Raw genomic sequence first — 11,492 nt, 5'->3', positions numbered from 1 at the left:
CCTTTCTCAGTCTTTGCCCCTGCACATCCCGAAGGCTGTGGGATTACAGTATTGTTTGTATGTTTCTATACACCATGGCTACAAGTTGTTTGCTTTTTTCTAGATACCTTACCTACCTATTCAAAGGTCAAATTGTCTTGTTCATACTGATGAAGGGGCCTTCGCAATATAACCGAGGTTAGATCTACAGAATGGAAAGCCAAGCTGCTTACATCTCCAATTCACGACTTCCCCAACAACAATTATCATATCCATCTAATTGAGATCTTACCTCACCATCTGCCCATTAATCTGAAGCAGGACGTCCGAAAACCACCTCACCATTTCTGGTATAGTGCCACGCCATTAGATCTCGGATCCGCTACATCAGCCGCAAAACCATCCAAACTTTGACATTCCAAAACTATAGCCTATATTCGCGCCACAAATGTATCAATAAGCTCAGAAAGATCATCGCTGCTTGACGGACACTACCTAATATGCAGAAATGCATCTATCCTCGCTCGCAAGCTCGCTTCTCACGGACTTCGAATAGAGCGAGGTCAGATAGACAATGCCAATCCTTTTCGTATGCGCATTGAGACGTCGGCTTACTAGAGCTTGCTTTGACTTCACTTGACTTGGCTGATATTTTTAGCTGGATGAAAATGATATATAGATACCGTAGGTTTCTCCAAAAGTATAATATTTAGTTTCATCATCTTTACTTCATTGTCTTCTGCTTTAATCTTACAATACTCTTGATACCCATTTTCATTCACGCACTCTTTCACCAAACAAATCTTTCTATAGATCATTCAAAATGCCTGCTACAAACGGAACAAATGGAGCTACCAACGGTACCAATGGTACTAAGGAGAAGGTTGATTACACCAAAGTTCCTGGTCCTCTCGGTCTTGAGAGCGCCAGCTTGAAGGGAAAAGTAGCCTTGGTCACTGGTTCAGGTATGAAATCCACTCTCATCTCTTCAAATAAATCCTAACAAAAAAAATCAGGTCGTGGAATTGGTGCCGAAATGGCCTGTGAGCTCGGTCGTCGTGGCGCAAAAGTAATCGTCAACTACGCCAACTCTGATGCCGCTGCCCAAGAAGTCGTATCCACCATCAAGAAAGCCGGTTCCGAAGCCGTCGCTCTTCAAGGAAACGTCTCCGTCGTCTCAGACATTATCAACCTTTTCGATCAAGCTAAGAAACAATGGGGTAAACTCGATATTGTTTGCTCGAATTCTGGTGTCGTTACCTTTGGTCATATTAAAGATGTGACTGAGGAGGAATATGATCGCGTCATGAATATTAATACCAGAGGACAATTCTTCGTCGCCAGGGAAGCGTATAAGAATTTGGAAGTTGGAGGCCGTTTGATCATGATGGGTTCAATTACTGGTCAAGCTAAGGGTGTCCCGGCTCACACTGTATACTCTGGTTCTAAGGGTGCTATTGAGACCTTCGTTCGCTGCATGGCTATTGGTATGTCTACATCCATCTCCTTCTACATAAAACATATGACTAACCCAGCACCCCAGATTTCGGCGACAAGAAGATCACCGTAAACTGTATTGCCCCAGGTGGAATCAGAACAGACATGTACCACAAAGTCTGCCGCGAATATATCCCCAACGGCGCCAATCTCAACGATGACGAAGTAGACGAATACGCCGCTACCTGGTCGCCACTCCACAGAGTCGGTCTTCCAATCGATATTGCTAGAGTGGTTTGTTTCTTGGCAAGTCAAGATGGTGAATGGGTTAATGGAAAGGTTATTGGAATTGATGGCGCGGCTATGATGTAATGATTTGAATGAGGATGAAGTGGATGATAGCTCGTTTTGAGGAATTTTCTTGCGATGCTTGGTGTATTGTGGTTTAGAGATAGTTAATGGAATGGGAAAAATTTATCGTTTTTGAATCTGCTTTGCTTAATTGTTTCTTGTGGGATGTGAGTTGTGGAGATGCTTTAGGAGAGGAGGTGCAGTGAGTTGGCCTAGTGGTCGGTTATTGGGGTGTAGTAATGATACTTGATACTTTTTAGCCTCTGTGGTAAACGAATGGAATTTGCTGCCAAAAAAATATCGCAAGGGGTATTCATACAGCACGTGTATCTTGCTAGTATCTCCGCGAATAATGTGAGTTGAAATTCTTTGGGGCTCAAACACAAAGCTATGTGTACAATGCCGTTTCTTTAAATCCGTGTATGAAAGTTCGAGATAAAATACAAAGATATTTCCTTGCTAGGTCTATTCTTTTTTGACACATTATATATTATATATTCCTAAAAACAATTGGATTTCAGATATATTTTGGTCAATTCTTGCAAAAAGGAGGACAGCGATATTGTTGAGCGGCCCCCTCTCATGATACTCGTCATCCAATATACCACAATTGGCAGTCGGGTCCTCCGGGAAGAAGTGACCGGTCCTCCAGCTACTAATATATACTACTTATCAACCTGATGATTAAGAGTGTTCCCAAAACTTTCAAAAAACAAGAAAGAGTGCTATTTATATAACTTACTTATATAAAAATCATCTTACATGTAAGTTTCCAATTTTTACAGCTGAATAATGTTTTTGACCGCACTTTCAGTCATGGATGGAATTGAGGTTATATCGTGTTGTACATTATATGACATATTATACTGAGAACGTTATTGATCATTCCGATGAGTTCTTTTACCGCATCGCATTTCGCCGTTGGACCATTACCTAATTTCAATACAGGATAAAACACATTACGCTGCAACACACTCATCGGAGGACCGAAAGCATTTGCTTGAACTTTTACCACTTCGCAAACTTCACAGTAACAACTTCTTGGATTAGAGAGATATGCTGAAGAATTTCATAGAGATGATTTTAAACATGAGAATTAAGTATGGCTGCTTTCCTTTCCACTTTATAGACCTTCTAAACAGTATCTCTGACTTAAATTTGTCAGTAATCTCTTCGTCAATAAGACGTTGAATCTTCGGAAAAGATAAGACCTCTTCCCCTGACATCTACATAAACCATTCGGATATGTAGGAAATATGCTAAAATGTGAAGGCTTCTCAGGGTCGAATTGCATGAGAATCTATATTAGACTACACGAATGAAACCTGGTCTTTCGTACCCCATAAATTGGATTTTTTACATTGCTTGCATGTGCTTCTGTAACGTTCAATATAATATTCTTTGGGAGATATTTGTATTAATATAATTATACTGTGCAGACTCAATATAATGACTGAAAAGTTTTGAGGCTATCGATTAAAAATCAAGCTATTCATGATTTTTTGAAAGGTGACCTTTGTGGGTGTCTCATGAACATGTAATCTAGCTAGCGAAACTTTCAAATCGGGTTATAGACTAAGGTTAGGTTCTATAAGAAAGTATAAAGACGCAAAAACTAATATCTCTCATAACCGTCTCGCGCCGTGCCGCTCATGTGCGTCTAATATTTCAAGCGCAGCAACATAATTTAAATTGTTTTCCTGATCTGTCAAATTCGCTCACGTCGAGTACGTATACGACTCACGCGTCTGCAATGACTGAACCAAGGTACCGAATCCTACAGTAGCGTTCGTTCGTACAGCTTGATCACTCGAGATCATGGGTTGCGTTGAATCCCACTCGGTGCAAACATGCATTACCCCGACTTATGATTCTTGTGCCGCATGTAGTAACAAGATATTAGAAAAGTTGGAGCTCCAACATCACCATCTTGAATTGGATGTCTAGCTGGGTGGGATCCGGCTATGTTTCTCAAGACAAAGTATTTCTACTTGCCTTCAAATCCTCTGCCATTTCAGCAACTAATCACACTTGTAGCCTTTGTCATGCAAACTCGTCTAGTAATAGCTGCAGTAGTTACCACCATCGTTGCTACCAACTTGCACGTTCCAGCTCCTTTTATAATATTCAGCACCAGCCAATTCTTTGACGTCGAATTACTCTTCCAGTTAGTTTTATAATGAAACAATATAAAGGTAGTGGATTTACAAACTAAACAATGAAGATTATAATATCCTTGTAAGAGTTGAATACCTCTATTAGAATTCCATGGCCATATCTGTGCGCTTGGAAGGCCCCTTCTCAGCAACTAAAGCGTTGTTAAGTCACTTACACCAGTATTAGCCATGGGAAACTCCCATTCCTCATCGGGAATAACGTCATAATTCCCCAGAATAACGAACTGCTTCAATGTATCCCCGGAAAGATGAGCTAAAGCTTGTTAGCAAGCCTCTCAGATATGATCATATTGCTGGTTGTTGACCTCCTGGGATCTTGGCAGCATATGCATATATATTGCATGATGCATATAAGGAGCAAACAAAACTCAACTTTTAATTTATTCTTTGCTTTTTGGTATACTGTTTGTTTGCTTTCAATATTTTGATTTCAAAGCACTTTAATTCCGAAGGCTGAATACCTAACCTTATTCCTTCATTTTTTGAATATATACTCGCAGCTTAACTGCTTAGCTAGAGAATCAATCAATTCAATCTGATGCTCTTTCTGGTCTCAAGAAACCCAATACTGGTAGACTTGCCATATTCCGAGACACAGCTCCCGGCATTTTGGTTGGGTGTAGATATATGATAATTCCAGATCCAGATGATATTTCTAACGACGGGGACAAAACAATTTATGATGAGAATGATCTTATCTTTTGCGATACATGAAAATGTAGGGATTTGAATGCTGATAGCCTCTGAGGGAGATAATTCTTCATCACTGGAGTCCGCCTCTTTTACACGTTGCTATTTTGTTGCTACCATGGCTAAAATGAATCAAAGAGAAAAGGAATTGAGAAGTGGGAATCACTCTAATATTGAAAACTTTCCTCTACAATTTCCGTGAACACAAATAACAGCTCGTATCCAACTTAAAAACAAGTTACTTTGCCGCAGAAAACCAGGAGAAAAAAAAATAGGATGAAAGTAAGGCAATGTCATCCTTCAACACAGCATATTGAAGCATGGTATTGCACTCGTGTAATCCTGCAAGCATTGTTGTGAAAGGATCGGGGCTCGGCTGTAATGCAACCTCCATATGTAACAAGACCCCTGATTTCCTGACCGCAAGCTAGAAATAACGCGAATTAGATATTAATGAAAAATCTGAAAATAATAATATGTGTGGTGATTGGTGATGAAGTCAAGGTTCCCTGATTGACGTCTACATGTTCCTCTAGCTTCAGCCACACTACATCATCCCACGGTATGGTTGTGAAATCAACGCGTGTAAAATTATATCAATCTACCAGGAACCAGACGATAAATTGGATTACTTTATTCACACCAACAAATATCAACAGCTATCACTTTTCTGATGGAAAATCTAAATTCAATTTTGTAGCAGCGTTGTAGTCTGACACATCAATCAGTGGCATCCACGATGAATAAGAGCTCTTAGTTATCCTTTACTCCAACAAAGCATCCAACCAAACTTATGAAAGTTAAACAATCTCCCGAGCTTTGCACACGAAATTTTCAAACATATCTCCCACCTTGAGATTTCCTTTTTCAAGGTTTTCACCTTCTGCTCAATCTAACTACTATTCGAAAGATTCAACTCATGGGTACTATATACGATATTATCGAACCTCATGGCGTTACGAAACCCGCCAGTGTTATGATTGTAAGTACGTTCCTTCCGATCTTGGCACTCATTGCTGTGGCCCTTCGATTCAATGTCCGACGGATACAGAAAACGGCTCTTAAGTCCGATGACTGGATCATGATATCAGCCGCCTTACTCGTGACTGGGATGAGTATTTGTGGTATACTTGGTGAGTTGTAGCTCATTAAAGCTATGCAATAGTGACCAGTCACGGCTAAAAGGATTGCCATACCAGGCGTGACGAAGAAAATATGGGGTCACTACTTAAATGCCGATTCTATCCCTATTCTTTTCCGAAGTATAACTTATGAAGCGAAGGCAAGTAAAAAGAAGTCGGATTGTAAGGGCCGTGCTAATCAATGACTTCTCAGCTACTGAATATATTTCAATACATCCAAGTCGGCGCAATAGCAACAATCAAGGTGGGCGCTCTATTATTCTACAAGAGAATATTCTGCACAAATTTGAAATCCACTTTCAGAGTAATAAACACGGCGACCATAACTTTCGTTGCAATTTGGGCATTTGCTATGATACTCGGCAATGCATTTCGGTGTGGTCCACATTTTAGCGCGCTGTGGCATACATCATACGAGTACTTGCAATACTGCAACGTTATATCACCAGTATTTGTACAGGCTTTCACCATCATCAACTTCGTGTTAGACCTGTGGATAATTCTACTGCCATTACCAATGGTGTGTATTCCAAGCTGTTAGCTACAAGTACATGCACGCTGACAATGTATCGATTTTAGATATTTCATTTGAAAACAAATACCGGGACTAAATTGGCCGTCTATGGTGTATTTCTTTTAGCTTCGATGTATGTGAACTTTTGCGATTTTATATTCAGGCATTATGATAGTTGGACTATAATATGGGCTAACCACGTATCGAAATAGTGGCTTGGCAGCTTCCATCACACGTGCTGCATACATAATTCAGATGTTTCGCGGTATGTACAGCAAATTTTGACCGTCATTGAACTGCAACTGACATGTTCTGCAGTAGCTCAATTGGATCCTGATGCCGACTCCCGCCGTGAGTGACTTAAAAGAAAAGGAAACTGGTTTCTGACTCTTCCCTAGTGGGAGATACTTTGATAATATTCTGGTCCAATTTGGAAGCATCCGTGTGTCTTTTAGCAGTCAACCTTCCCTCACTCTGGGCCTACAAAACATTACTTCCCCCAACGCAATTCCTTGCCAGTGTCCGAAGCTTCATTGCTATCCAATTTGGCCGCTCGACTACTCTCAACCAAGCGAGTCATGAGATTGTAATACCGGACAACAGATTTGAAAATTCATCATCATCAGTCGCAAATATGTGTGCAAATAACAATTGGGTTGATGTATACGCCATGCATGAGTTGGAATCTCAGAACCAACACATTGCTGTACCGGAAGGAGCTATCCTGGTAGATTCCCATGTGTTGCTGACCACCCAAAACAAAAATGTACGGGGCCATGAGTAACACTGGCTGCCGTCACCTGGTCGTCAACCAAGCTGAGGATATTGTAATATAGCAGAAAATGTTTGAAATGACCTTTGATATGGGCATTTCAAAGAGAAAGATCCTAATCCTACACACACAAACAAGGTATCATCAAAACTGCAAAAAAGGACAAGTAGGTAGGGAAACCCCAAAACAAACAAACAAACAAACGCATCATACTATCCATTCATCCTCAGAAAACCAAAGGATTCGAACACTTATACCCCGCCCCCAACACCCCCCCAACAAAAACTCAAAATCCACAACATCAAAACACTCCTCGAAGCAGTATTTACATCCCCTCCTGCCACCAAGAATCGCATGTCTAGCTATAGCTTGGGCATACACAGAAAACAGACAAAATGGTGCAAGATTATAATGTAAGATTATCTTAGAAGGAAAGTGCACAAATAGGTGTTTCTCTGTACAGCAAGCAAATACTAAATTGAAAGGACTGGGGAAGATGGAAGTCAAATTGAAAAGGGCGGAGTATTTAAGAACGAGGAGTAGAAGGGGATTGATTGATTGATTGATAGGGAGTTGGTTGTGTGTTGGATGATTATGCCGGGCGGAGCTTGTAAGAGGGTTTCAGCAAGCATAGTGTCTCGAGGGAAGGATGTTGTGAAGATTTGCTAGTTAGGAAATAGGTAAGTAGCGGCATGACTGTTTAGATGCCCGATTTTTTGTTAATTGAAACGCGAGGTTTCGCCATCGTAGCAATGCTTAGAAATGTGAAGTCAGAGCATGTATGATTGTAGGTTAGTAGAGGATGTTGTGGTAGCAAACATTGGGTTTCCACCGAGTAGCGATGATGCATTATGGAAGGATTACCATGTGAGTTTTGAATTTCATTCCTTGCCCAAACTCTTTGCACAATGCCCTGCCATAAGAGTGATCGTTTCACATAAATCCCATCTAGGTGGAGGACTGGTGGGTATATATGCCCGTCAGTGTGCAGGTCAATTAACGAAATCGCGAAATGGATACATCTCGCAGATAGCATCCCTATCAAGAAAATTTCAGCGCGCGCCTAGAATAATCATAATCATGGTTCATTTATTTTTTCATGGGCTGAAAAGAAGATAATTTACACTCGCATATAAAAACACAATTACAATGCTAGACAAATACGAGTACTCTCAAAATATACTTGACATTTCAACCCATTTTGTAAATACGCTTTACGCCACTAACGCCACTCTATGCTTTATACAAGCAATCCACTTGGGTAACATCAACACGGACGAAATCATTAATTTGGTGAATCTACTTCACCATGGACTTGAGCTCCTTGAGGCTTCTCTACTGGAGAGGTGGCAATTCTCATCGCCTCTTCCAAAATTTGGAAACCCTCTTCAATTTCTCCATCGGTAATATTCAAGCTTGGTACGAATCTCAAGGTGTTGGTTCCAGCCGTAATGATCAGTAAACCTCTTTCTCTAGCAGCTGTGACAACCGGAGTGGGATCTCGGCTTAATTGTAAACCCAAGTGTAATCCTCTACCTCTGACTTCTTTGACGAGTTCTGGGTATTTAGATTGTAATAATTGGAAATGTTTCTTGAATATATCCGATTTTCTGATGACATCTTTTTGTAATGATGGATCAGATAATCGAGAAACAATGTAATGAGCGATCCTGGATCCCAATGGGTTTCCACCAAAGGTAGTTCCGTGATCACCAACCTTGATCTTTTCCGTTACATTTTTGTTGACAATTGTTGCTCCAATGGGGAAACCATTTCCGAGAGCCTTGGCCGTAGTAATAATGTCTGGATGAGCCGATTTTGGCAACGAAGAATGGGCCCAGAATGTTCCCGTTCGTGAAAGCCCACATTGTATTTCATCATAGATGAGGACTGCACCAACTTCATGACAACGAGCTGCAAGTGCAGTAAGGAATTCTTCGGTCGCCACAATGACACCACCTTCTCCTTGAATTGGCTCTACTATAACACCACAGGTCTTTTCCGTAACTAAATCCTTGATGGCATCCACATCGTTATATGTTCCATATTTAAATCCCGGTAACATTGGGGCAAATGGCTTTTGATATTTTGGGTTCGGAGTTGCAGATAATGAGCCCATGGTTCGGCCGTGGAAAGAATTTTGGAACGAAACCACTTCATGTTTGGCACCTGACGGATCAACAACCTTTCCAGACTTTCGAGCGAACTTTATTGCGGCCTCATTAGCTTCACTGCCAGAGTTGCAGATGAAAACAGCTTGAGCATCGTGCATTGAATTTGATTCTAGAGTCTTTTCGATGAGGAGTTGAGAGAGAGCCCCGGTCCATGGATTATGGTATAGATTAGAAGTATGTATAAGAGTTGTTCCCTAATTTGTTGACCTGTATTAGATGAGTCACTTGGAAGAAGATAACTGACAGAGCTTACTTGTTCTAGCATTATCCTTGCGATTTCTGGGTCACAATGTCCTAAAGCATTGACTGCTATACCAGCTGTGAAATCCAAGTATCTCCTGTTCTCTGTATCCCAAAGATAACACCCGGCTCCCTTCAAAAACATTGGTGGTGGTCGGGCATAGGTTGCAACCATGTATGGTGCTTGTTCTGAGACGAGACGTCCTGTTGGCGAATTTGGTGAAGGATCTGGATTGGATAATTTGCTCTCATTCTGTATTTTGTATTAGCAGGTGATAACATGATTGGCACATCATACCATACATGATTATCATGCTTGACTCCATCTGCTAAGTTTGTTGCAGCTGCCGCTGCTTGAGAAGCATTTCTCTTCAAGAAGCCATTGATAACTGGTGATAAATTTCCAGCTTTCAAATTAGCTGTCACTCTTTTCGCAGACAATCGAAGAGCCATTATGAAGTGTGTTGAGAGATAAAAAGAATGCAATGTTGGAGTTTACAGTGACTCAGGACGGCATTGAAATATATCAAAGAATAAAAAAGATAATTGGGGAGTCAACAATCTAAGCGTTATCGGAGCTACATAACGATGACAGGGGTAAAAGTTTTTGACTTCCCATGATATAAGATCTTAATCTTACAATTTTCACGAAAATTCTTACCCGAAGTTTAATATGGAATTTGGATTAATCCATTTTGAGCTTGTGAGTTGTAAATTCGTTGATATAAATATTGTTAATACACCATCGTCGACTCTATTTACATTAGGTATATATTACTATTGTCATCGATATCCTTCTTAGTGCTGGATCCTGATATATTATTTTCTGCCACCGCCTATGGACACTATGTCTTTAAAAGAGCTAGCGTCCTAAGCCCCACTATCAGATTCTAAGTGTGGCTTAACAAGGTGGCTGGAGCAGCAACTCAACCTTATCCACACATCATCCTCCTCATGCCCGTGATACCCATGATACTCTTTCTCCACGCAAATAAGTGTTATATCATTCAACCATAAGAAGAAGCAAGAGATTTGCATTGTTGATATCTTCTCGAGAACGTCGATTGTTCTCCGTAGAGGAAAGAGTTGAGGATGGATTGCATCGAGAGAGATAGAGGGGTGTTTGTTCTGCTGCCATGGGAAACCTTCGATCAATGATCTCCTTATAAGTCTTGGCCAAGTCCTTCACTTTGTTATTATAGAAGTCGAGACTTTTGCTATTCGACTGAGGATGAAAGGGAACTTCCACCAGTTCCTCGTCGCTATCCTCGAATTCCGAATCGTTGGTTGAAGCACTTTCAACTGAAAAGGCTGGTGAGAATAAGGCATCATCGCAATGCAATTTGTTTACTGCCTCAATATTCTCGAGCGGCTTAGGTTTAGACTTAGAGTTACTTCTGCTTGATCGAGTCGACGTTGACCTTGAATATTGACTCCTTTTGGCAATCTGGTAGATGTTTGAGCGGGTTTTGAGTATCCGCGGGGAATCCATTGTAGTTGAATGCCTTTCAAGTGATGGATCTTTGGAGAGAATTTGCTAGTTACTGCAACGAAATGAGTATTTTGCGACGCTATCTGTCTTTTCTTTATACAAATCCTTACCGCCGCATGAAGAGCAGGGTTTACCAACACTTAGACCGGAGCGGGCGCCACCATAGCGCTGAGCGAAAATTTATGGATGTAAGTTTATTGCCCTACAACAGGCCGTAAAACTTGGATCTCCAATTACTGGCTATTGGTCCATCGAATTCTTATAACCTTTTAAGTTGGCCTGCTTTTTGGATTCTAGAACTAGATTCTAGCGTTAAATGCTCTATGCGTATTTTTGAATACTCCCGCGCGTCAACAGAGGCCACATCGGGCTTCACTTGGTCACAACTGCTAGTCGCCATTTTTCAGCGCGGCTTTGTGGAACGTCTCGATATCGAGCCTAAAATGTCTGGATCAACCAACCAGAAACACTTTCAGACGCCTATAAATTGCCAGTCGACCCAGTTATATATTATGGATCATTCG

General features: G+C 41.0%; 4 protein-coding genes across 4 annotated transcripts; 2 read left to right on the top strand and 2 right to left on the bottom strand.

Annotated features, from left to right (window-relative positions):
* Positions 1 to 802: 802 nt before the first annotated feature.
* On the top strand, positions 803 to 1,788 carry SS1G_10677 (hypothetical protein; the record flags this gene model as incomplete). The annotated part of the gene is made up of 3 exons (XM_001588180.1): positions 803 to 944; positions 996 to 1,466; positions 1,523 to 1,788. The coding sequence occupies 3 exons, from the start codon at positions 803 to 805 to the stop codon at positions 1,786 to 1,788; spliced, it is 879 nt and encodes a 292-aa protein (XP_001588230.1).
* Positions 1,789 to 5,553: 3,765 nt separating this feature from the next.
* SS1G_10676 (predicted protein) lies at positions 5,554 to 7,074 on the top strand (the record flags this gene model as incomplete). The annotated part of the gene is made up of 6 exons (XM_001588179.1): positions 5,554 to 5,616; positions 5,970 to 6,020; positions 6,356 to 6,423; positions 6,503 to 6,555; positions 6,609 to 6,641; positions 6,689 to 7,074. 6 exons carry the CDS (start codon positions 5,554 to 5,556, stop codon positions 7,072 to 7,074), a joined length of 654 nt encoding a protein of 217 aa, XP_001588229.1.
* A 1,273-nt stretch (positions 7,075 to 8,347) lies between these two features.
* On the bottom strand, positions 8,348 to 9,929 carry SS1G_10675 (hypothetical protein; the record flags this gene model as incomplete). The annotated part of the gene is made up of 3 exons (XM_001588178.1): positions 8,348 to 9,430; positions 9,490 to 9,729; positions 9,780 to 9,929. 3 exons carry the CDS (start codon positions 9,927 to 9,929, stop codon positions 8,348 to 8,350), a joined length of 1,473 nt encoding a protein of 490 aa, XP_001588228.1.
* Positions 9,930 to 10,479: 550 nt separating this feature from the next.
* On the bottom strand, positions 10,480 to 10,968 carry SS1G_10674 (predicted protein; the record flags this gene model as incomplete). The annotated part of the gene is made up of 1 exon (XM_001588177.1): positions 10,480 to 10,968. One exon carries the CDS (start codon positions 10,966 to 10,968, stop codon positions 10,480 to 10,482), a length of 489 nt encoding a protein of 162 aa, XP_001588227.1.
* Between the last annotated feature and the right edge of the window lie 524 nt (positions 10,969 to 11,492).

The sequence above is a fragment of the Sclerotinia sclerotiorum genome, genomic scaffold (assembly GCF_000146945.2).
Source record: "Sclerotinia sclerotiorum 1980 UF-70 scaffold_16 genomic scaffold, whole genome shotgun sequence".
Taxonomy (NCBI): Eukaryota; Fungi; Ascomycota; class Leotiomycetes; order Helotiales; family Sclerotiniaceae; genus Sclerotinia; species Sclerotinia sclerotiorum.
The sequence above is the reverse complement of the archived record's forward strand: the minus strand, read 5'-3'. Positions and strand labels throughout refer to the sequence as shown.